The following is a 26,427-nucleotide window of genomic DNA, read 5'->3' as shown; positions in this document are numbered from 1 at the left end:
CTCATGCATATATATATGTATATATTTGCTTGAGTACCTATGGGGGCCAGAAGAGGGTATTGGATCCCTCAGAACTGGATTTATATAGGTGTCTAACAAGAAGGCTAGAAGCTGAATGCTGAATTTGGGTTTTCTGGAAGAGCAGGAAACATACTTAACCACTGAGCCTTTATGAACCTCCGAACCACTGAGCTCCAAACCTTATGGCTTAACATTTTTGAGTGAGGCATGCAATAGATATTTATTTTCTCAAACACATTTAGTTTTTCCAAAGATGTTCGAGATGTTACTTTATTAGTGCTTGAGTGCAATGAGAAGCTTTAAAAGTTTATGAACCCTTGCTGCAGAAGACTCTATTTGGGCTCAAAACACCCGTATCAAGCGGCTCACAACGGCATGAAATTTCAGCTTCAGGATACAATACCTTCTGGCTTCCATGGGTGCATGAGTGTGAACACACACACACACACAAACACACATACACTTAAAATGAATAAAAAAATCCAATCCAAGTTCACATTCCTCTAATTGGCTTATAATTTGATATTATATGTGCAAGATCTGTCTTAGGTCTTTTCAAATGCATTCTTCCCCAACCCCCATCTATATCATTGTTAGTGAAAACATTATTTTTTTTAGTAGAATTTCCCACATTCTGAATTCTTTGGTTGTGCCAGTGTCATTTTATATGGTCCTCGGTATTCTGTAAATTATTAGATCTAAAGCTTAGCTAGACTCAGCTTTGACTTTTTTTTTTTTGCAAGAATACTTAATAGATCTTGAATAGTTTCTATTGCATCGCATCAAGGCACATAATAATAGCTCACTGATAGTCTTTCGATGTTCATAAATTCAAAGGGTTTTGAGGATATGCTGCTAGGGATTTAGCCAGAACTTTGCGTCTCTTGGGCAAGTATTCTACCGATGAGCTGCACCTAAAGTTTGATATTATCATTATCTGATACTGTCAGTGTGGTCCAACTTACTATGGGCTCTTTTCTATGACCTAACTAACTCTTGCCTCACTTTAGTATAGAAAACATAGAGAGCTCTACAAAGAATACAGCGTAAAACAGTATCCAAATTCTAGCAAGAGTGGGAATCTTGTCAAACGCAGAATATGATTCTCTAGACATGGGCTCGAGAGTCTGTTTTTCATGCGGATGATCGCATCACCTTCTAGCACTCTTTAGCACAGCTGCTTCCATATCATTCTATTGCTATGTTGTCCGAGACTAGATCTGAAGTCAAATTCCCACATACTAGGGAGGAAATCTCTCCACTACAAATCCCTAGGACAGGTTTGGCGCCACGGGCTCAATGCTAGCTTTTTATTGGTCAGCAGTGACGCCACTCATTCAGGCGTGGCCTTCTTTGTTACGTTTCAGGCAGCGGATGGTTAGCGTCCTGACAGGGAGGCGGGAGCGGAAGTGGGAAATCGAAAGGCTGGGAGGGCGAGGGGGAAGTGGCTACAATGAGTCCCCTTCCGGCGCGAGGGACCGGAAGTTGTGGCCCGGCCGTGTCAACTTCGGCTCTGCAGAGTGAGAACCCTGCCGCCACCGCCACCATGGGCGGGAAGAATAAGCAGCGGACCAAGGGGAACCTGAGGGTGAGTCCCGTGATGGGAGCCCCTAGGCACGCGGCCCGGGTGTCCGGAGGGCCGTGAGGGAGGCGTGTGACCTCCCTGTGTGTGCGTCCCCGCGGGTCGAGGAGTTGAGACCCAAACGGCGTTTCACACCGGATCTGTGAAACGGAGCGCGCACAGAGAGGTGTCACCGGGAAACGGTGTCAGCGTGCACCCGGGCGGTCCCTGCCCAGCTGGCAGAGCTTGTGTAGGAGCTGTGGGAAGAAGCAAGCGTGGGCTTCATTTGCTCGGAAATGTACAGTGGCTTTCCCCGTCCCTCCCTGCCAAGGCCGGAGCCCGTAGGGTATGCCTAGTGTCAAGTCGGTGTCACACATTGGGTCTCTGGCCTCAAGCTCACCTCGCTTTTCCTGCTTCATTCTGGTCACCCTGAACTCGCCACGAACTTGGCCTGGCCTGGCAGGATCCGAATGGCCATATGTTAGGTGGCTCTAGACACCTCAGTGCATCATTCCTCTGGTAGCAGCCCCCTTTTAATGTGGCTGTTCTCCGTGGTCACAACACTGCGTGCCATGTAAATTACTGTCTTTATAAGCATTTTGAAGGCAGGTGTTTCTCTGTTTCCTTTATCCCTAATGGATCACACACACACAGTTCGGTTTTATAGAACTGTTCCACCATTTCTGAGTCAGTTAACTTTAGCGACTTCAGTATCAAAGCATAAAATTACAGTAGGTTAACCATGTTAAATGCTTTTCATGCATTTTTGTTGAGTTGTCACAGCGTAAAAACGTCACTGTTTTAGGGCAAAGATATTAGAATTAAAATTTGTATTTTCTTCATTTGTTTGTTTCTCTCTCTCTCTCTCTCTCTCTCTCTCACACACACACACACACACACACACACACAGAGAGAGAGAGAGAGAGAGAGAGAGAGAGAGTGTGAGAGTTTCTTCGAGTATCTGGTTGTGTTTGAACTCTCTGTAGACCAGGCTGGCCTCGAACTCCCAGAGATCTCCTGCCTCTGCCTCTGGAGAGCTGGGTTTCAAGGTGTGTGCCACCATAACCGGCCTTTGTTTTGTTTTGAGACCATTTACTGTCTAACTCTGCCTGTGTGGGGTTCTGCCTGGGCTGGAATTCAGCTATGTAGAGGACCAGTAACTTAGAGAGACCTACTTTCCACTGCCTTGAGAATATAGGATTTAAAGACATGAGCCAAAACTAGAAATCTCCATATTTATTGTGTCACCAGCTGTTAATATTTGTTCACAAATCATTTTCATCTCTTAATTTATAAAATTTGCTGTCCCTTTGGAGAGTTAATTTCAGTATTTAACACCCAGATTTTCCACCTTATATATTCTAAGAACAATGCCATTCTTCATATAACATTCGAAACTTTAACTGTGGTGGAATACGACAAATATAACATGTAGACTTACAAGTCACATTTCTAATTTGCACATATATATATATACACATATATACACATATATACACATATATACATATACATATACATACATACATATATATATATATATATAGTTTTTTGAGACACGCTGTGTAGCCCTGGCTATTCTGGAACTCACTCTGTAGACCAGGCTGGCCTTGAACTCAGAAATCTACCTGCCTCTGCCTCCCAAGTGCTGGGATTAAAGGCGTTCACTACCACTCTCAGGCAAATAGATGAGTTTAAACAAATCAAACCAATGGCCAACTCTTCTTGGTTATTATGACATAAAAGACACACTCATCTAGGATGCAGGAATGGGAAATTGTCTAAATCAAGACTTAAATGTGTCTTTTAAGTGCTTTTTTAAATATGTCTTTTAATGTATTCCCTGGCAAAGGGAACAAGTGATATTTGACTGAGTCATAAATGCTTTGAAAATGTTGCTGTTATCTAAAATCATTAAGTCAGTCATGGTGGTGCACCTTTAATCCCAGAACTAGAAAGGCAGAGGCAGGCACATCTCTGTGTGTAACTTCCAGGACAGCCAGTGCTACTACACAGAGAAACTATCTCAAAAAACCAAAATCAAAGTAAAACAAAAACAGAATTAAAAATATAAAGGTGAAGCCGGGCAGTGGTGGTACACAGCAACATTTTCAAAGCATTTATGACTCAGTCAAATATCACTTGTTCCCTTTGCCAGGGAATACATTAAAAGACATATTTAAAAAAGCACTTAAAAGACACATTTAAGTCTTGATTTAGACAATTTCCCATTCCTGCATCCTAGATGAGTGTGTCTTTTATGTCATAATAACCAAGAAGAGTTGGCCATTGGTTTGATTTGTTTAAACTCATCTATTTGCCTGAGAGTGGTAGTGAACGCCTTTAATCCCAGCACTTGGGAGGCAGAGGCAGGCGGATTTCTGAGTTCCAGGCCAGCCTGGTCTACAGACTGAGTTCCAGGACAGCCAGGGCTACACAGAGAAACCCTGTCTCAAAAAAACAAAACAAAACAAACAAAACAAACAAACAAAACCCCTCATCTAATTGTTTCCTTATATCACTTCAGGTTAAGCCATTTTTGACCAGAATGCTTTATATGATGCCATTTTCAGTATATCACACCAAAAGTGTACAATACTTTTTCCCCCTTCAAGACAGTGTTTCTCTGTGTAGCTCTGGCTGTTCTGGAGCTAGCTAGCTTTTTAGTTTTAAAATGTTATCTCATAGTAGGGCAGTAAGAGGACAACTTTTGGGAGCCCATTCTCTCCTTTCACTTCTTGTGGGTTACCAGGATGGATGTCCAGATTATCTGACAACATGCATAGCCAGTGTTGATACCCTCTGAACCATCTTACTGGGCCTGGACTTGAACTTAAAAGTAGCATTTGTTCAATAGAAAATAGTGCTGGGAGCCATATATATTTATAGATTATAGTATATACATGTCTTTTTTTGTTGTTTTGACTTTTTGTTTTGAGATGGGATTTTACTATGTGGTTTAGCCTGACTTGCAACTTCTTATGTAGCCTAAGCTGGCCTCAAACTTGTCACCTTCTTGTTTCAGTCTCTTTAGTGCTGGGGTTCCAGGCTTGTGCCATTAAGATGGTTAACTGCTCTTTCCTGTGTTTGTTTTGAAACTAGGTCTCATATGTATCAATCAGGCTGGACTTGATATCATTATATAGTTGAGTCTGACCCTAACATCCTGATTCTCTCCCCTCCCCTCCCAGTGCTGGGATTGTGTGGGATTACAGGTTTGTCCTACCACACAACTTCTGATTGCTATTCTTGAAGTGTCAGTAATGGCAGGCACAGATTTGTAAGAAAATATCATGGTGTATGAAGCAATTATGAGATAAGCATGAATGCATGAATGGAGAGAGTGTGAGAGAACAGAAGAGGGTGCTGATTGATCTGAGGGAGAAGTACATTGCAAACACTAGTGAAAGGAAGGAAGGGTTTTCAGACGGAGAGAAAAGATTATGTGAAGACTAAATTGTGAAAGAGCATGTATTATACTTAGGAAACTCTGAGTGGAATTTAGAGTATTGAATAATGGGAGGTGTCAGAATCCATCTAGGACAGGCTATGGCAAGCAAGTGAGTTTTCTGGAGCTATCCCGCCATTTTGCATGGCTGCGATGGGTGTGTTCTGAAATGTAGGGTCCTGCATCCTATACTTCTGAGCTGCTGATATGTCTTGCCTGCCATCATTAAATAGCCTTATGGTTCCTGGGCATTAGCCCACCCTATTCGGCCGATTTCCTGCTGAATCAATATGGAGATGTATTTTCATGAAATAATGCTGTTTAGATGAACTAATGATTTCATAATTCTAGATAATGATTTTATAGAATTCCCAAATTGATACAAGTAATCTCAAGCCCCCTATAGAAAAAAGAAGATGCAAATAGAGCTCTGTAAACTTAATGTATCATGGGCTAATTGCACTAGGAAAAGAAAACAGGGTTGGGACAAATTTACAGATTGGGAAAACATTCCTTCTAGGTTAGGAATGAGGGGACTATCCTGTAACTAAAGGTCATAAACTGGAAATGGGCAGTTTATTGTAGGTGCAAGGACCAAAAAAAAATGCTGGACTAGTTTCTCTATACATGACTTCAAAATAATAAGACAGAAGGCAGATGATTGGTCTCTTGACAAAACCTTGCTAACTTATGACAAAAGTAATTGCTTTAAACTTATAATGAGCTTAAAGGGGCAAAAAAAAAAAAAAAAACCCAGATAATAATTGTCTAGTCAGGTACTAGTCTTAATTAATGGAAAGGCATGTAAACAATTTTGCTATAACTCCTTAGGCCTTATTGACCTAAGGTTTAAACTATTGCTTCAAACTTACTATGAACTATTGAATGTAAAAATGCTTCAAAAAACATGATCAATTATCCTGAGAAGGTATAAAAACTAAGAACAACAGTAAATTGGTGGTGTAGCTTTTTTGTGCTTCATCTAGTATATGTGTGTTGCCTTTGTGTGCCTGAGTTTTCCTTTCCTTTCCTTTCCTTTCCTTTCCTTTCCTTTCCTTTCCTTTTTTTCTTTTTTTTTTTCTTTTTTCTTTTCCTCCCTGAATAGCAAGAGAGAGTTAAATTATCAGAGTCATCAGGTTTGGTCTCAGTCACAGATTTGATGCTTTCCTCTGGAACCTAACTGTCAGGGCGGGACCCTGGCAAGAAAGGAAGGATTGAGGGGGTGGGGGCTAAGTAGGATAGAGAGTAGGCTTAGTAGGAGATGAACCTGAAAAGTTGAAGACAGGTGGGAAATCTTATAAGCCTTCACTTTGGTCTTTACACCATGGACTCAGAATCACTAACTCAGATAGCCTTAGAGAATCCAGGTACAAAGAATGGACAGATGTAGGTATAGTATATGAGAACTGCCAAGTATAGAATAAGGTTCTTGGTGTGTGCTCATGCTCATGCATTTCGATCTTCACAGCACTAGAGTTACAAGTATGTGTAACCTCACCAGACTTCTTTGTATGGGTTCTGGGGTCAAACCTAGGACCTCATGCTTGGGAGTGAGGGAAAGTCCTTTCAGGGTGTCACCTCGACAGTTAGGTTCCAGAGGAAGACATCAAATCCGCAACTGGGGCCAAACCTGATGACTCTAGTAAACAACTCTCTCTTGCTATTCAGGGAGGAAAAAAAAAAGAAGAAAAGAAAAGAAAAAAGGAAAGGAAAGGACTAGATTATCATTCTTGCCTAAGGGTCTTTGTGTGTGGATGTGTTTTGAGACAGGGTTTCTTAATGTAATTCTGGCTGACTTGGAATGCCTTCTATAGTCCATGTTGGCCTAGACTTTGAACTCAGAGATCCACTTGCCTCTGCCTCCTAAGTGATATGGGCCACCACTCTCCAGCTTGCCTAATATTCTTAATCTTTTAAAAATGCTTATTATATTTATTTGTGTATATGCATGAGCACGCCTGCATATATGCACTTGTGGGGAGATCAGAGGACAATCAATTCTTTTCTTTCACCATGAGGGCCTTAGGATGTAACTTAGGTCCTCAGGCTCGGCATAATGTTCCTTTACCTCCTAGGCCATTTTGCTTGGCCCTTAGGTTTGAAATTTTTATTTGGCTATGGGTATAAATATCTAATCTGCAGAGATCAGAATAACTATTTTATATCTACAATAGACAACACAGGTGAGGGGCAAAAAGCAGGTCACAGTTCTGAATATACTTGTGAAGGAGTTAAAAAATTAAATTAATTTCTTTGTATATAGTTCAAATATTCGTTTTCTTTTTGACAACAGATCCCCTATCTTTCAGAACTAGTGGATTTGTACATTATAAATATCAGTCAAAAACACTGTGGTTCAGAACAGTATTATTATTTTTTTAATTATTTGTAATTAATGTATGTGTGAGAAAATGTTCTGACTGTTTTTTGCTTTGTTTTGCTTTCTTATCAGCCTTCAAACAGCGGCCGAGCTGCAGAACTCCTTGCCAAAGAGCAGGGAACAGTCCCTGGATTTATTGGTTTTGGAACATCTCACAGTGACCTGGGCTATGTTCCTGCTATTCAAGGAGCGGAAGACATAGACAGTCTTGTGGATTCTGATTTCCGAATGGTGCTTCGGAAACTTTCCAAAAAAGATGTTACGACAAAATTAAAGGCAAGTTTTCTTATTTTCACAAAAACAATAATTAAGAATGTAGTTTTATTAGAATAAATGTTAGGTATATTTGATATAAAGAAAATTGTGTAGTAATTTATCAATAGTTCTTTTTACAGTTGTAGTATTTTGACACATTAAGTTTAGTTGACACTTAACTTTTAGGGTACAACTTAGTTTGTTGCTCTGAAACATTTTAGAATTTTGGCTACATAGTTATTCATGGTTGGGGAGTATAATTTTAAAAAATTTTTTAGTTATGTTTAGAATTTTGCTAGGTAGCCCTTGATGTCCTGGAATATGATGTGTAGACCAGATTGTTCTTAAATTTGTGGCCTGCCTCTGCCTCCTGAGTGCTAGAATTACAGGTATGAGCCACCATGCCTGGCTGTTGTTTGTATGTGTGTGAGTATGTATGAATGTATGTATGTATGTATGTATGTATGTATGTATGTATGTATGTATGTGAGTGTTTTGCCTGAATGTATGAGCACCATGTCCATGTGTGTGGCCAAGAAACAAGAGAAGTTGTTGGATCTTCTGGAACTTGAGTTATGGCTGTGAGTCGTCATGTGGGTTCCTGGAACTGAACCTGGGTTCCTTGAAAAGAAACCAGTGCTCTTAACTGCTGAGCCATCTCTTCACACTCTTCTCTTCTCTTCTCTTCTCTTCTCTTCTCTTCTCTTCTCTTCTCTTCTCTTCTCTTCTCTTCTCTGTGCTCGCTCTTTCCTTCCTTCCTTCCTTCCTTCCTTCCTTCCTTCCTTCCTTCCTTCCTTCCTTCCTTCTTTCTTTCTTTCTTTCTTTCTTTCTTTCTTTCTTTCTTTTTGTTTTTTTGAGACAGGGTTTCTCTGTGTAACCCTGGCTGTCTTGGAACTCACTCGGTAGACCAGGCTGGCCTGGAACTCAGAAATCCGCCTGCCTCTGCCTCCCAAGTGCTGGGATTACAGGCGTGCGCCACCACCGCCCTGCCACACACTCTTATTTCTTGATGCAACATTGTGAAGTTGCTGAACTAGTCTGGAGGTGTCTGGGCTTCAGTGATCTTCCTTAGCTTCTGGGTAGCTGATGCTGAGCTTGGGTCACTCAGCTTCAGTCTTTTAATATTTGTTTGTTTGCTTGTTTTTTTTTTTTTTTTTTTTTTTGAGACACATTTTTTTTTTTTCTGTGTAGCCCTGGCTGTCCTTGAATTCATTGTGTAGACAGGTTGGCTTTGAACTCAGATCTGCCTGGCTCTGCCTCCCAAGGGCTGGGATTAAAGGCCTGCCCCACTACCACATGGCTTTGTTTTCTTTGTTTATGGTAAAGTCTAAAAGTCAATGGTTACGTTTTTGTTATAGTGGACTGTGAAAGAATTTTTCATGTTTCTTTGTGGCAAAGACAGAAATGATGCATGCATTCTCCTTTTAAATAAAATAGACTAAGTTCCCAGAACAAAAGGAAGAAAATCAGTAGGTCGTGTTACCTCTGTTAATCCTTGATGATACTAATTATTTTCAGGCAATGCAAGAATTTGGAACTATGTGCACAGAGAGAGACACAGAAGCTGTAAAGGGGGTTCTTCCGTACTGGCCAAGAATCTTCTGCAAAATCTCCCTTGTAAGCATTAGAGTTTATGAGCCTGTTTCTGCTTAAATGATTTATTTCTGGAGAGGGTTTGCCCTCTGCATTTCTACAGAAGATTGAGAATGAGTTCCTTGTATTACTCTGTCTTTGAACCTATCTTGGATACAATCTCACTGGAAAGGGGAAGGAAGGAAAAATTATTTTACATGATTGTCAGTAAATAAACCCTAAATCTGCAATATTTCAAAGCAAGTTTTTTCCTTTTCTTTTTTTCTGGCTTGTAATTGAATTCAGGGCATTGTTAGCTTAGAACATGTGCTCCACTCTGAGGTTTTCCTCTAGCCTATCAAAAGTTATTATTAGTTTAATAGTTTTTCCTCTAACTTGTCAAAAGTTATTGTTAGTTTGATTATATACATAGATGAATTACTACTGTGAGTCATTGTAGATATTTACAGATATTAGTATTTGTTCTTAAACCACATTTCTGCTTTCAATAGGATCATGATCGTCGGGTTCGAGAAGCGACACAGCAAGCTTTTGAAAAACTTATCCTTAAAGTAAAGAAGCACTTAGCTCCATATTTAAAAAGTGTAATGGGATATTGGCTAATGGCTCAGTGTGATACATATCCACCAGCTGCACTGGCGGCAAAAGATGCATTCGAAGCTGCTTTCCCTCCAAGCAAGCAACCTGAAGCCATAGCGTTTTGTAAGGAAGAAATTACAAGTGTGAGTGTTTGGGATCATTCTGTACCTGTGTTTCTCAGTTGTCTAAGAGCTCTCAGGCATCCAGTGGTAGCTCTTTTACCTGCTCTTGTAAAAAACAAGCAAACTGTGTGTGTCTCTCTCTCTCTCACATACACAATAAACATAAAAGATATCTGTAACCTCAGAAGATATGGAGGGGCTGGCAAGATGGCTCAGTGGGTAAAGTGCTTGCCATGCAAGCCTGAATACCTGACTTTGTTCCTTACAATCCTCAAAGGTATAGAGAGAACTGACTCACATCTGTCCCTGAGCTGCATGTGTACACAGTATGTGTTCTCTGTGGGCTGGAGATGGGAAAGGAAACAATCCTGAGCTGTCTGTCCGATTTTGATTGGCTGATCATCCTACTGTACTGCTGTAGTGAGAATAATGATCAACAAGTAGCTACAAGTATTTAGAGGAAAGTTTTTTTGATGGGAATTTGTGCTGTCATAAAGTACCCTGTCTTTATCACAGTACCAGCCAACTCAGGGAATATATAGGAAGGCAAAAATGGGCAAAATTTAGATCTGTTAGTTTTGATGCCAAAAATTGTTAGTCTGTGGGTTAAGGGTATGAGAATTTTTAGAAGGTGGATTTTCCCTCCATCTGATTACGGTTGTCAGACCCATAAGATCTCAAGGCTTTGGTGGTTTTCTCCTTCAGGTACTGCAGGATCATCTTCTGAAAGAAACTCCTGATACACTTAGTGACCCTCAGTAAGTTATATTGTTTCTAAGTAATGTACTCGAGGCATTTACTTTGTTGGTTTGCATGTATAATTTCAGTATGGCTTGTTTTGAGAAGGAATTCCAAATGCAGGTAAAATTACCTCAGAGAGTGCTGCATGGTGCCTCCCTGAACTTTGGCTGGCTGTTAAATTTGAATCTTCTGAGATACATATGTAGTTTTGTTAGAAAAAATTTTACTGTTTTTTTTCTCTTTCTTTTGGTTTATCAAGACAGGGTTTCTCTGTGTATCCCTGGTTGTCCTGAAGCCCACTCTGTAGACCAGGCTGGCCTAGAACACAGAGAGATCTGTCAGACTCTGCCTCCTGAGTGCTGGGATTAAAGGGTGCACTGCCACCTGCCACTGTCTAGCTTTGTTTTTGTTATTTTTGTTGTTTTTTTAATTAACCTTTTGGCAGTCATAGCTGAAACTATTTTAAGGTCTGGTATACTTGAAGCTGTTATTAAATAGTTCTATAAAAAGAGTAGTAAAAATGTTTTATTTACCTTTACTTTATATTGTAAGCAAGCTTTTAAGATGCCATCAAGGGAAGTAGTTAGATGTTTTCTTGCCATTCCTAGAGTTGCTGAGTAAATGTCGGGGAGAGAGCATTGTGCTTGTTCGCTTGCTCCAAGCTGCTGGCTTTGCCTTTGTTTTCACCTTGGATTTGTTGTAAAATGTGTGATTAAAATTCTCCTTGTGGGCCGGCCAGATGGCTCAGTGGGTACTTACAGTCCCTAAGACCAGCATGGAGGGAGGAAACTGCTCCCCTGGTTTGTCCTCTGACTTCCAGCTTTCTCATGCACATGTGCACACATGTGTACCATGGCATAAATACATAGGCACACATGCTAAATACATGTGACAAAACATTCTATGAGTTTTGAAAGATGTTTGTGGTGGGGGAAAAGATACAGAAATAAGGTAACTAGTAGAAATTTAATAAAACATATATAAATAAAACAATATAAAGGTGCCAAATATGTAGTCTGTCTTTTTTGTAATGTAACTTGTTTATTTTTCAAATTTAGAACAGTTCCAGAGGAAGAGAGAGAGGCTAAATTCCATCGAGTTGTAACATGCTCTCTATTGGCACTAAAGAGATTGCTTTGCTTCTTACCTAACAATGAGCTTGATTCTCTGGAGGAGAAATTTAAATCACTTTTATCACAGAATAAGTTTTGGAAGTATGGAAAACACAGTATACCTCAGGTATGGTAATAGCTTTGGTTTTAAAGCTTCTTTTCTGTAACTCCATCCTGACTTTACTGCATTTATGCTCATGTTTATTATTTATGTTTGCAGTCATGCAAGCACATCTCTGTGGTTGGTCCTTTAGGACTTTCTTGCCTGTCTATTAGACTGGAACTCTGTGTTCACTTCTGCGTTGTTGTTGAGCATCGAACTGACTGGCATCCATGGTTTTCTAGATGTCACTTTCTTATGTAGGTTGGCCTGTATCTCCTGTGGGCTGGGATTAACAACATGCATCATTACGGCCAGCTTTCTTTACATTCTCTTAAGGCAGTGTAGTCTGTCCTGGTGTGGATTTTCTTTCACACATTCATGGGTCCTGTTTATGATTTATTAGAATTCTTAAATCTGTGCATTGGGATATTTAATTGCCTCTGGAATTCTCAGATGTTACCTCCAGATATTTCCTTCATTTCATTCTTTCTTCTTTGGGATTGTAACTAATTATAGATTAAATCTCCTATATTCTATCTTGTATGTCTCGTGTTTTTTACAGTTTTCTCTCTGTATATGAATAAGTTCTTTTATTCAGTCTTCTACTTCACTGATTGTGTTTAATCTCCTTGTTTCAGCCCATCCATACTACTCAACCAAAATAGCCTAAGTTGGGCAATTCAAAAAAGGTAGAAATACATGTCTCATAGTTATAGAGGCTGGTTAAGATTCGACGGAGGGGCTAAAGATGACTCAGTGGTTTAGGGCTCTTGTTGCTTTTGCAGAGGATCTGGGTTCGATTTCCATAACCCACATAGTAGCTTACAACCATTGGCAACTCTGGTTCTAGGGGATCTAACACCCTCTTATAGCCTCCACCCTTAGCTCGTGGCCTCTACTTGCCTCTGCAGGGATCAGTTGTGTACATGGTGCACATACATAAGTGCAGGCAAAACACTCATAAAATAACTCTAAAAATACTTTTTAAAAGACTAGATAAATATTCTAGCAGATCTTCTATTAGGGATTATTTTTTCAAAGATGGTTGTCTTAGTTAAGGTTTTACTGCTGTGAACAAACACCATGACCAAAGGCAGCTCTCATGAGGACAACATTTAAATTGGGGCTGGCTTACAGGTTCAGAAGTTCAATCCATTATCATCAAGGCAGGAGCATGGCAGCAGCATCCAGGCAGGCATGGTGCAGGCTGAGCTGAGAGTTCTACATCTTTGTCTGAAGACTGCTAGAAGACTGGCTTCGATGTGGTTAAGAGGAGGGTCTTAAAGCCCACACCCACAGTGGCACACCTACTCTAACAAGGCCATACCTCCAAATAGTGCCACTCCCTGGGCCAAGAATAATCTAACTACCATATAGATTTATACTTCAAATATGGGTCCTTGTCACTGCATCCTTATGTGTTGAAAGACATGGAAGGGCAGAAGGGCAGCCTTCCTCCATTAAGCCCTCCTGTGTGATTATTGCCTTTCTGCCTTGTCTTACTGCTGGTTTTGTTTGTTTCCTTTTTTATTTATTTATTTATTTATTTGGTTTTTTGAGAAAGGATTTCTCTGTGTAGCTCTGGCTGTCCTGGAACTCACTCTGTAGACCAGTAGACCAGGCTGGCCTCGAACTCAGAAATCCACCTGCCTCTGCCTCCTAGGTGCTGGGACTAAAGGCGTGTGCCACCACTGCTCGGTTGTTTGTTTCCTTTTATTTGTTTGTTTGTTTGTTTTCGAGACAGCCTGATTATGTAACTGGAATGTGTTGTAGTTCTGGAACTATAGGTAGGCTGGCCCTGAACTCACAGATCCACCTGCCTCTGCATCCTGAGTACTGGGACTAAAGACATTGCCACTGTGTTGAGCTTTCTTTTGTTAGTTATTAGTTACATTTATGAAGGTAATGTGCTCAAGAACTAATTACTTCTAAATAGCAATTAAGTTTCAGCATGTGAGCTGAGTTAGTGGGAAACACTAGATATAACATGGCCCTTGAGCTTTAAATTTAAATGTATTAGGTTAATACATTTTTGTTTTGGAATTAATGCATTTTCAGATTTATGGTCTACTATCCTAAAAAAGGACAGAACACTTCTATTGTTTGTATCTTTGAGATCAAGTTTCCATGTGTAGCCTAGGCTGGTCTGGGATCCGTTTTGTAGACTAGACTGTGTGAACGCACAGATATCTGCCTGCCTTTGCCTCCCAAATGCTGGAAATAGGTTCTTAGCACTTCTAATGAAGTTTGTAGATGATTAATTTTAAATCTTGTATTTTGCTATGCTTGCTTTTCTCTGTGTTCATGTGGCTAATGTCATTTGACTGGTTTGAAACCCCAAATGAAGGGTTCTGCTATTAAATAGGGTTTCTGTTAAAAATTATATTCTTTCTGTCTTTATTTTGCCTTGCTGATTCTGAGTGTCTTTTAATATTTAAAGACTATTTTTATATAGTGCCTTCAGTTATGCGAACAGGAGTTGTGAGCAGCTGCCACTTACTGCTGCCATAATTAGTTGTGTCAAGTGTCTTTGTGCTTTCATTTCATTCTGCTTTCTGGTGCTTCTTTTAGGTCCGCTCAGCGTATTTTGAGTTAGTTTCTGCTTTGTGCCAGCATGTGCCCCAGGTGATGAAAGAGGAAGCTGCCAAAGTGAGCCCATCTGTCCTGCTCAGCATTGATGACAGTGACCCTGTGGTCTGCCCAGCTCTCTGGGAAGCTGTGCTCTACACACTGACAACTGTTGAGGTATGGAAGGGAGGCACACTTCCCTAAAAGCCACATGAGATTACATTATGTTGTCCTGTCTAATAAAACTAACTGGAAAAATGCTAAAATTTGTTCAACATGCTGGACCGGCCATGAATGGCACAAATGTTGTACTCCTTTCCAGACGCCATTTTTTCTTTCCTTGTCTTTCCTTTCTTCATTCCCCCTTTTGTGTGTGTGTGTGTGTGTGTGTGTGTGTGTGTGTGTGTGGCTGTCCTGGCTGTCCTGGATCCTGGAACTTACTCTGTGGACCAGGCTGCCCTCTAACTTACCAGCATCTGCCTCTAGAATGCAGGGATTAAAGGCGTGTGACACCTCGTCTAGCTGTTTTTTTTTTTTTTTTAAGACATTCATTTACATTCTCACGTCATGAATTTTTAGTCTCCTCGGGGGACCATAGCAGTGCTGAGTAGCTGTGGCCCTATGAGGAGACCTCGAGTCTTGGGTCACAGTGTTATGTACGGCCTTTGGTTTACTCTCACTGTGTGCCTCAGGAACTTTAGAAGCCAGTCTCAGTGTCTCGGCATGCGGCAGTGTTTCTGAGTTCTGCTTGCTTGGTTATTGTGCCTCTGGAAGGATTTCTGATTCAGAAATAGGTTTATTTCTTTAAGAGAATAGCTTTTCTAGGAATGTTTTAAATAATCTTCCTGTTAACATAGCAAATATGTGATTATTAGATGTAGCATTTAATTTTTAGAAGTCTTATTTAAATTATAGTGAGAGCTTAATAACCTTACTAGTTAAAATATTTTATTTTAAATTAAAAAAAATTTTTTTTGAGGCAGGGTCTCTCTGTCACTCTGGCTGGCTTGGAACTCAGAGGAGGCTGGCCTTGAACTCACACAGACTTACTCGTTTCTGCTTCCTGAGTGCTGGAGTTAAAGATGTGCCCTACCATATCTGGCCTTATTTTTGGAGGCAGAGTCTTGCTGTATGGATAGCCTGTGTATGTAGCTAGTCTTCCAAGGGTTGGGCACACACATGTGCTCTGCCACTCGCTGCGTGATTCTCATCCTGGAGATTTGCTTTGTGAAACATGCTTACAATTTTAAATTTCTATTATAATTTTTTTTTTTTTGGGTTAGGACTGCTGGTTCCATGTAAATGCCAAAAAAAGTGTGTTTCCCAAGCTGACGGCCATGATCCGTGAGGGTGGCCGGGGCCTAGCTGCTGTTATATATCCTTATCTTTTACCGTTCATCAGCAAACTTCCTCAGTGCATCACAGAGCCGAAGCTGGACTTCTTCAAAAACTTTCTCACCTCTCTAGTTACTGGGTAAGCAAATATATTTCTTTTTACTTTAAAAATTACATTTATTGTTTATTGTATGTGTCATGTTGTATGTATGCACATGCATGTGCATGTGTGTCATGTGTATATATGTATGTGTGTGTGTATTTATGTATACATGTTTGTATCTATGAGGTTCAGAGTGCGGGCTGCAGGAAACTCTTCTGTCTTTCTGTCAGTAGGTCTTAGGGATTGGACTTATGTATTCAGACTTTGTGAAAAGTGCTGTTACTCACTGAGCCATCTTTCTGGCCTAAATTTTGTTTTTAAAAGCAAAAAGAATGTTTCTTGCTTTTATTCTTACTCAAAGTTTTCCTTCCTATTTGAATTTCACCATTTGTTTCCTTCTGTTTGTTAAACACTTCAAGCTTTCAGAGAAGTAGGAATGAGGAGCAAGGCAGAGTGCTGCAGTGTTGTCTAGACTGGACTGTGTGCAAAAGACCCTCAGCCTCAGCTGCAGCATCTTAGGTGGCTAGGATACAGGATATGGATTGTAGCCAACTCACTTCTTTTTTTGAAAACTGTCCAAGCTTTTGTGGTAGTATCTAGTACAAGGATAAATACAGTTAACTGTCTAGATGGAAATGAACCATATTCTAAATGAGTCATAGTGTTTTCATGTTGTCAGATACAGATGCCCGAATCCATGTTAGAGCTTTTAAGGACCCACGATGTGGCTCACCTTCTTAGAAGCATAGGTGAGGTCTCAGGTCCCATATGGAAGTTCCAAAAAAGTTACTTCTGTTTAATACTTTAAAAAGTTTACTGTGTTTGTCACTCAATGAATGACATGCATACTTTATTGTGATAAAGTATGATAATTAATAGTTACAACTAATTAATTGTTATGATTAATAATTAAATATTAATTAGATATCACATTTTAAATATCACAATTTCTTTCATGTTTCCTTCCTTTCTTTCTCTTTCTTTCTTTCTTTCTTTCTTTCTTTCTTTCTTTCTTTCTTTCTTTCTTTTTTCTTTCTCTCTCTCTTTTTTTTTTCATGACAAGGCTTCTCTGTGTAGCCCTGGCTGGCTGTTTGAACTCACTCTGTAGACCAGGCTGGCCTCGAACTCAGAAATCCGCCTGCCTCTCCCTCCCAAATGCTGGGATTAAAGGCGTGCGCCACCACTGCCCAGCCAGCTTTTATTTTTAAGGATTTGATTTGAGGGGTTTGACAGCCCCATGTGGGGGAGAGCAATAGTGTCAATCAGCCAGACCCCCTGGAGCTCCCGGGGATTGGACCACCAACCAAAGAGTACACATGGAGGGACCCGTTGCTCCGGCTGCATATGTGGCAGAGGATGGACTTGTTGGACATAAGTGGAAGGAGTGATCCTTGAGCCTGAGGGAGTTCAATGCCCCAGTGTAGGGGATTGCCAGGGCAGGAAGATGGGAGTGGGTGGGTGGGTGTTGGGGCACCCTTATAGAGGCAGGGGAAGAGGAGATGGGATAGAGAGTTTCCTAAGGTGACACCTTGAGAGGGGAAAGCATTTGGAATGTAAATAAAGAAATTATCCAATAAAAAAAGGAATTAGATTTTAAAGTCTTTATTTAGTACAATTTCATTTTTAATGTCTTTTGTGATTCTGAGCTCTTCTTTTCTTCTTGAAAGAATAATCCTCAGTTATTATTTCCTAGGCTGTCAACAGAGAGGACCAAATCGAGCTCTTCTGAGTGCTCAGCTGTCGTGTCAGCATTTTTTGAATGCTTACGGTTTATAATGCAACAGAACTTAGGCGAGGAGGCGATGGTGCAGATGCTTATCAATGAGCAGGTGCGTTTGCAGGTCATGTGTGCTTGGCACACAGAGGAAAGACTCAAGCTCACGGGGTCCTTGTGATGATTTTTAGAGTTAGCCTTCACTTTAAAATTTACTAATTGGATAGTATATTTCTGACTATGAATAAAAATTCTGTACTGTCAGTTGTTATTGTGATAATCCGTAGACTAATTTACCATATCCTGTCTCTGGATTTAAATCCCTGACTTCTTTATAAAAAGACAGTGCAAAACAGAAGTTGCATGGTGCTTTTGGTGATGTGTTGTGAGGTTTCAATTATTCAGTAATAATTTTGTTATTTCTAGAAATGCTCATATGCATTTACCCTTTTATGAACAGTTCTATTTGACTATGAGATTCATGATAAGAGCAGGCGCTGTGATTATAGAAGCCTGTATATTTGATAATATCTTAGATTCTCTATCTCTTTGGTTTTTGAAGACAGTTTCTTTGTGTAGCTCTGGCTGTCCTGGAACTAGCTCTATAGTCCAGGCCGGCCTTGGACTCAGAGTTCAGCCTGCCTCTGCTGTGCTGGGATTAGTGCCACTGCTGTCCAGCTGTCTCACTTTCTTAGAAATTTTATGTGTATTTGTGGGGTGTGGCAGTATGGATGTGTGAGAGTAGGCACCTGATGGTCTAGATGAAGGATTCAAGTCCCCTGGAGCAGGAGTTAGAGGTGCTTGTGAAGTAGCTGTTATTGGTGCTGGAAACTGAAGTCGAACCATCTACAAAAGCAGTACATGCTCTTGACTACTGAGCCATCTCTCTAGGCCCATTATCATCTCTTGCCTGCCTGCTGGCCTGCCTCCCCCCACTCCCTTCTTTCGTTCCTTTTCTCTCTAGGTTTTTGAGACAGGATATCTCTGTGTAGTCTTGGCAATCCTGGAACTCACTCTGTAGAGCTCTGTCTGGCTCCATCTTTTAACTTTCTAATTCAGGAAAGGGATTCTGAATTTTTGGTGCCTAAGTGTTCCAATTATCTTTCAAATGACTTATAGTCTATTTATTATTTATACAAGGTCTTATGTAGCCCAGCCTACCCATCAACTTCCTGCGTAGCCAAACAATATATATGTTAAGGAAGCCAAGTGCTTCCATTTCCCAAGGGCTAGACATACAGGCATACACCACTTCACCTGGCAGGCTTCTAGTCTTGTATGGTTTTTGTATCTTTTAATTAAGTGAGGAAAATGTAAAAACTGATTGATCTTAGAAGATGCAAAGAAAACTAGATTATGAATTATGGTTGATTATGTCATAAAATTGAGGTGGATTACAGTGAAATTGCCAAACTTTTTGAATGATTAGAAAATATTTGAATGACTATTTTCAGATTTATGTGTTTACACATGTGTGACACATGTTTAGTGTGTATGAATGCCAGAGGATGACTTCTGTGTCATTTCTCAGGACTCCATTCTTCGTGCTTTTTGAAGCAGGCTTGAAATGCACAGATTTGGGTAGGTTGTCTGGTCAGTGAACTCAGGGATCTGGGTGGCTTTTCTTTTTCTTTAACAGATTTTGGGGATTGAACTGAGGTCTTCATCCTTGCTCGGCATGCACTTTACTGACTGGCCCATCTCCCTGGTCCTCAAATACCAGACTATTTACTGCTTTAACCTTGTTTAAGCTCTCCTGAAATCTAAAATTTAAAATTTGTACCTTCTCTTTCAGTTGATCCCATTTATTGATACAGTTCTCAAAGACTCAGGATTGCAACATGGGCCACTGTTTAACCATTTAGCAGACACATTAAGTTCTTGGGAAGCCAAAGCAGATGTAGAACAAGATGCTGAAACTGTTAACAACCTGGAGAATGTTCTGCTAAATTTCTGGGAAAGACTGTCAGAGATCTGCATTGAGAAAATCAGTGAGCCAGAAGCAGATGTGAAGTCTGTTTTGGGTGTGTCTAACCTAGTAGGGGTCCTTCAGAATCCAAAGAGCTCACTGAAGTCAAACAGAAAGAAAAATGGTAAGGTCAGGTTTGCCATCGATACACCTGAAACTCCTAAGGAGAATGAGAAATGTGTGTCTTCAGAAGGAGAGAACAGCGAAGGCTCTGAAGGAGGGACTGAATCTTCTCTCAGTTATAAATCTTCAGACCTAGTATCTCCTTTAAGGAAAAAACCTCTGGAAGACTTAGTCTGTAAACTGGCAGAGGTGAGCATTAGCTTTGTCAACGAGCAGAAGTCAGAGCAACACCTGCAGTTTCTCTCTACGCTGCTTGATTCCTTCTCCTCAGGCCGAGTATTTAAGATTCTCCTTAGTGACAAACAGGAGGATGTTGTCAAAGCCAAACCTCTGGAAATAACCAAACTTGCAGAAAAAAATCCTGCAGTTCAGTTCTTATATCACAAATTGATAGGCTGGCTAAATGACAGCCAGAAGGAGGACGGAGGCTTCTTGGTGGACATCTTGTATAGTGCCCTCCGATGCTGTGATAGTGGTGTGGAAAGGAAAGAAGTCTTGGATGATCTAACCAAGGTACGACTGTTGTCTAACTGTTATAAATATTTGTATGATGTGTGATAAGAATAAGCATGAGAGCTGTTATGGGTTCCTTACTGGACTCTGAATGCCAGTTTAAAGACAACATGCTCTCTGCTGGTTTGGGAAGTCCTGATCAATTCCACAAGGACGAAAGGTTGATAAAGAGTGCGTTCTTTAGCTGGACTACCTACAGGGAGGCAGTTTGTTTGGATGTGCAGAGCTTCTGTCATGTTTTCAAGCTCGCGCATTTGTCCTGTAACTTTCTAACTTTGTCTTTTTCAGGAGGACTTGAACTGGAGTTCTCTTCTTCAGGTCATTGAAAAGGTATTTTAGTCCCAGTTCCCTTTCTTTCTATTTTTGTGTGTGGATATAGAAATTCAAACCACAGTCTATTCTCATGCTGACCGTGGTCAAGTGTCTGAGAGAGCACATCCTTACTATTACAAATTCTAATGAGAAACCCAGTCTGAAGAGGCCAGCCAGGTGGATTTTTTTTTAGCTGATGATACAGCATTGTGTCATATTCTAAAGGGGGCCCTAAGGTTTCTTCTGCTCTTCATGGTCTATAGAAGTTTAGCAAATGATTCGAGGTCTGACTGCACACATCTGGAAATTGTTTTTTCCTATGTGGAGGGCTGTGCAGGATGTGAGAGTGTCTCAGCCTTGTGCAGTTTGCCACTCGATTACATAAGAAAACTGATAATAAAGGAACCAGATGAAATCAATTCAGATTCAGGATACAATTCAGAAAAATTTAAAAAGGCTTCAGTGTTCTTTTCTAGTGACGATTTAAATGGCATAGCTAAGTTTTCAACTGTAGATGTTTCTGATGAACTTCTTAAAACACCTCCTTTTAGAATGTATTTTACCGATTTGTCTCTTCTACATGAATTTGTGTTTTCCTTTTTTTAAAAAGTGGTAGTGAAAAATACAAAACAAAATTAGCTATCCTAATAATTTCTTTCCTTATTTTCCTCTTTGCTATGTTGGGGTTGAAGCCATAGCCTCCGAAATGCTCAGCTCATCCCGTCACTGAGCTGTGTTTTGGTTCCATTGTGTGTCTCTGTAGAGTTCAGAGATGATAAAGCACAGTCACGTTGTTAGTTTTCCCAACCTTTTTTATTTTGTGAAACTACATCATGGTTGTTAGTGTAGCTCAAAGGGAGAACACTTGCCAAGTGTGTTCGAGGTCCCAGGTTTGATTTGTAGCAGTACAAAAAATGAAAAATTATATATGACAAAACCCCTTTCAATTATGTTTATATAATTCCCAGTTTCACCAGTTGGTTTACTTTTTACAAAATGTAAGTTCAGACTATTTTTTGACTGTTTACTGAGAATTACAGCTTCCAGGCACACAATTAGTTTGTTTAGTATTCTGTAAGCAAGCTACATGAAGAGCTAGATTAGCTGCTTGATAAGCCTCGGATCAGAACAGGGAGAGTCAGGAATTGAGTAAGAGTCAACTGATACAGACTCAGTAGGTGCCAGTGCTTGCTGAGGCTTGTGACCCGAGTTTGATCCCAAGGACTCAAAGGGTTGAAGGAAAGAACCATTTCTTGCAGTGTGTCCTATGATCTTCATACCTATGCCATAGGTTGTGTGTCCACACACATACATGTATTCACCCATACACACACACACACATGCTACAAATACAATTTTTTAAAACTTAGAAAAGTAAGAATGACTGTATATCCACCCACTTGACACCAGCTATATCTGCCTGGTCATCTAGGAGCTTGTATCTGTTTAGAAGAACATCTTGTTGAGTAGTGTTTGTAAGGGTCTAGTTGTCTGGGCTCCTGGGACTTGTAGTTGTCCTGGCTTCTGTCAGCTGCATAGAGTCTTTCACTAGCTGCCCTACTGCATTGTGACTCTAATGCTCATGTCTCACTAACTTGAGAGACATTTTACTCAGAAATTTATTTTCTCTACCAGGAGGAAATCTGAAGTGTAAACCTGTTGGTTTACAAATTAGGAAGTGGGCCCAGATTGGTTGAGAGATTTGTCAGAGATCATAAGGCTAACTTAATGATAAGGCTTAGATTGAAATGTTAGCTCTGATTGTCTATAATTTTTTAATATAAAAGATAAGCAGTTTTTAGTCACTACCCAACGTGCACTTGGGTTTTCTTTTTTTCCAGGCTTTGAAATGAACCAAGTTGCAAATCCTTTCTTCTCAGCCTTTAAAGCAAAAGAAGCTCTGGGAACATGGATCAGCATGGTTTTGGGGGTGGATTTACAAGTTTTTTTTCTCTCTCACTTCCCCACTCAACAAAAATAAAAAAGTTACCATTAGCTACTTGGCCCTAGGTACTCTGTTTCAGAGGCTCTGGGGAAGTAAACCCCAATTGTTAATATCGAAGTAGTTGGCCATTATATATTAATTGTTGCTTAATTTTAGAAAAATTAATGAACAAAAATATACCATTAAGAGGCCATTTATAAACTATCTTCAGAGTTCAGTTCATTCGTTGTTCATTGAACATATCTTCAGGGTTGGTAGCAGGTATCAAAGAAGTTTAAAACAGTGTCCGTTGGCAAGGAACTCAAAGTCTTATTGGAAAGACAACACACACAGACGAAACATTTATATAATAATACTTTCTAGGAAGTGCTTTAGAAAGTCAGAGGAAAGTCAGTGCTTAGAAAGTCAGTTGGCTTGGGCAGAGAGAAGAAAGTTTGTCTTGGGGTAGAATGGATGGGGAGATTTTGAAAAACAGATGGGATTTGTATGGATTTTTGATATATGGGAGTCTGTGTGGTTGAGGTAAGGTAGCAAAGCTGGGGAGTGATTGTTACCAGGGTTACTGGGGACAGGAAGACAGGAGAGGGGAGAGCCGGGACCACGGGATGGAGGGGGCGAGCCAGGAGGATCCGCTTACTAATCTGGACACATCTTTTGATCTTGTTTCTAATCTTGAATTTTTTAATTTTTAGGCATGTTCTAGTTCAGATAAACATGCTTTAGTAACTCCTTGGCTAAAAGGCAGTATTCTTGGAGAAAAATTGGTTGCCTTGGCAGACTGTCTTTGTGGTAAGGACCTGGAATCCACAATATCTTCCGAATCTCACTCATCAGAACAGTGGAGTCTGCTAAGACTGACATTATCCCAGCGTGTTAAAAACGGTAGGGAATTAAAACTTCGGCCTTATATCACTGTTGATAATCCTTTCCACCTCCTGGGGGATTCCATACTTTGGATATTGGTGGTGGAAATAAGAGATGTTCTCTTAACTACCTTACGTTTGTTATAAATACTGTGTCTGTTACATGGGATGACTCAAGATATGTAATGTTATTTATTTTGATTTAAAATTCTTTGAATATAATAAAATTAGCCCACTCTTGAATTTTATAGTCCATTGCTAGGTTTTACTTTAAAATTGCTTTTTAAAACTTGAGGGCTTTTATGTGTTACAGGCAGATTGACATTTTTGTATATATATGGTTTTAAAAAGCAAATACAAAACATCAGAAAAATCTACATGATTGCTAGCCCAGGGAAAGATATTTTCAAAATACATTGTTAATACTCTTTACATTTTCTGTTTGTCTGTTTTTATGTTTTTTTTTGTTTTTTTGTTTTTGTTTTTGTAGATTACTTGATTGGAGAAGTATATGTTGGAAGAATTATTGTTAAACTTCATGAAACTTTATCTAAAACAAAGGACTTCTCAGAAGTGGCAAACAGTGACTCTGCAGTGTCTTTTGTCTGTGATGTGGTCCATAGCTTCTTCAGCTCAGCAGGAGGCGGCTTGCTAATGCCACCCTCTGAAGACTTGTTATTAACTCTCTTTCAGTTATGCGCTCAGAGCAAAGAACGAACACACTTGCCAGGTAATAGCCTACTGCTCAAATATTTTGTTGGGAATCTCCAGCTCTGACCTTCATAGTGAGTGTAAGTGCCCAGGCTTTATTACTTGAATCGTAATGTGTGTGTTAGTTTGAAGATCTTTGAGAAAATATTACTGTCATATTTTTAGCTCTAAAAACCCAGCTAAAAATAAATATGTAGATGATATTTCTAAAGTGCATGCATGATATCAAGGAAACGTTTGCAAGGGGCCATACTCAATGACTTAAAGTCTTAGCCTATTCACTGAGTAGCACTAACAAGTCACTTCATTGCTTTTAAAATTAAACTTAGTTGCTTTGTGTGGCCATTTGTTGTTCACTGTGGACTGGGTGGAAATCAGAGAACAACATGTAGGGTTGGTTCTCTCCTTGTACCACTTGCGTGTCAGGGATGGAACTCAGGTAATTAGGCTTAGGGCTAGCAGAGAGATCTGCTTGAGTCTGTCTCTCTAATGCTGGGATAAGAGGGGTGTACCACTGTGCCTGCTGTACCTCATTTCTCAATGACTCAATTTCCTTATTTATCAAGGGATAAGAATACTAGCCGGGCAGTGGTGGCGCATCCCTTTAAGTCTTGATTATGAAATAATAAAATTGAAATTGTCTTGTAAGGACTAAGTTTTTGCTCTCTGTATTCAAGTTTATCTGAGAAAGGGACAGAAAAAAAAAAAAGAAATATTGATGAGACTGGGCATGGTGGTGCATGCCTTTAATTCTAGCACTCAAGGGCTCAAACTGGAGAGTCTCTATGAGTTTGAGGCCAACCTTAGTTCACATAGTGAGCTCCAGGCTAGGCAGGGCTACCCTGGGAGACCTTGTCACAAAAATGAACAAAAACTAAGAATACCATTGATGGATAGCACTCTTCCCCTCATCCTTTCTTTAATACTAACTTTTCATTTGGAAAAGATAACCTGTCAAAGGACACCTACTTTTGGTAAGGAAGTAGGATAGAGAAAATAGCTACCTTATCATTTTACAGTATTATGGTACAGGCTAGCTTGCATTATTCTGTGAATATGACAGTTTCTTTTGGTAATGAGTTTAACTTTGTATTTTGTTTTAAAATAACATTTTAAAGATCTCAGATCTACAGCAAATTTGTTTCTAGTGTTTTATACTGAAAAGAGTTCATTCAGTGAGATTACAAATTATTGCTAATACCTTGATTTTTAGATTTTCTGATCTGTAAACTGAAGAATACTTTGCTTTCTGGCGTAAACTTATTGGTCCATCAAACTGCAAGTTCATATGAGCAGAGCACCTTCCTACGTTTGTCTGTTCTGTGGCTGAAGGACCAGGTTCAGTCTTCAGCTTTGGATAACACAAGGTAACGCTTTTTGCACAGTATATAAGACCCCTTATATACTGTCTCCTCCTGGCCGTGGGAGTGCATGCCCAGACTCCTAGCCCTCAGACAGATCATACATTTGAGGCCATTCTAGACTACATAGTAAGAATCCGGTCTTAAAAAGGAAAACAAAAAACAAAAAACAACAACAACAAAAAAACAGCTCGTGAAAAAACAGCTCATGATTAGTGAGTTCCAATCTGTTTTAGATGCTTATAAAACTAGACTGTCCAGATTTTTCAAAAAACAAAAAAATTAATTGTCTTAACATTATTCATTTAAGTTGTCACTAGAGCAGTTATTTACCTGCTAAACTATCTGTAGTCAGTAGCATGGTTGTATTATTCTGTGTTAAATATTTTGGATTGTTAACTGTGATTTTTAATGGCCACCATTCATACTAATTGTCCTTGGTTGTTCACTTTTACGATACTGTGTTACAAGAATATTTTACATACTTGTCCATATAATGAACTTGAAAACAATGCATGTAGTGCCTTTGGAATTGGGTAAAATATATAATCATCCTCTTATTCAGGAAAGTAGTTGTGTTTCAGACATTCTCTAGCTGAAAACAGTCATCTGCTCCATCCTGAGATAGAAGCATCACACAGTTACACATTATAAATGTGAGACCGAACAGTTTTTGAGTGTCTTTGTCTTAGGTATACTGGGAAATAGGAAAAACCACTTCTCTGTCCTTTTTTGTGCTAGTGTGCTATTACTCTAATTGGATGTTTAATGTGTACTAGCTTGTGGAACTGCTTGTACCCTAACTACAGCACTTTGCATTGTTTTAGTCTTCAGGTCCTCTTGTCGGCTGCTGGAGATTTGCTGAGTGCTCTTGTAGAGAGTGAGAACACCTCTCTTCTTGGAGTTTATATTGGAAGTGTAATGCCCAGTGACAGTGAGTGGGAAAAGATGAGGCAGGCTCTTCCTGTTCAGGTGTGTCTAACACTCCAGTGCAC

General features: G+C 39.8%; 1 protein-coding gene across 1 annotated transcript in view; it reads left to right on the top strand.

Moving 5' to 3' along the window:
• Positions 1–1,434: 1,434 nt before the first annotated feature.
• Positions 1,435–26,427, top strand: part of Ltn1 (listerin E3 ubiquitin protein ligase 1) — a 57,957-nt gene continuing 32,964 nt past the window's right edge. The window contains exons 1-15 of the mRNA XM_028756352.1: positions 1,435–1,609; positions 7,483–7,686; positions 9,184–9,282; positions 9,750–9,980; positions 10,665–10,717; positions 11,759–11,939; positions 14,487–14,660; positions 15,767–15,957; positions 17,615–17,750; positions 19,431–20,240; positions 20,529–20,570; positions 23,190–23,379; positions 23,851–24,090; positions 25,285–25,438; positions 26,260–26,404. Of these exons, the coding sequence (XP_028612185.1) occupies positions 1,475–1,609; positions 7,483–7,686; positions 9,184–9,282; positions 9,750–9,980; positions 10,665–10,717; positions 11,759–11,939; positions 14,487–14,660; positions 15,767–15,957; positions 17,615–17,750; positions 19,431–20,240; positions 20,529–20,570; positions 23,190–23,379; positions 23,851–24,090; positions 25,285–25,438; positions 26,260–26,404 (2,985 nt within the window). The 5' untranslated portion in view covers positions 1,435–1,474. The remainder of the gene's footprint in view (positions 1,610–7,482; positions 7,687–9,183; positions 9,283–9,749; positions 9,981–10,664; positions 10,718–11,758; positions 11,940–14,486; positions 14,661–15,766; positions 15,958–17,614; positions 17,751–19,430; positions 20,241–20,528; positions 20,571–23,189; positions 23,380–23,850; positions 24,091–25,284; positions 25,439–26,259; positions 26,405–26,427) is intronic.

The sequence above is a fragment of the Grammomys surdaster genome, unplaced genomic scaffold, assembly GCF_004785775.1.
Source record: "Grammomys surdaster isolate TR1022 unplaced genomic scaffold, NIH_TR_1.0 126118, whole genome shotgun sequence".
In the NCBI taxonomy this organism is placed as follows: domain Eukaryota; kingdom Metazoa; phylum Chordata; class Mammalia; order Rodentia; family Muridae; genus Grammomys; species Grammomys surdaster.
Note: the sequence above shows the minus strand (reverse complement) of the source record. Positions and strands in the feature narration are given on the sequence as shown.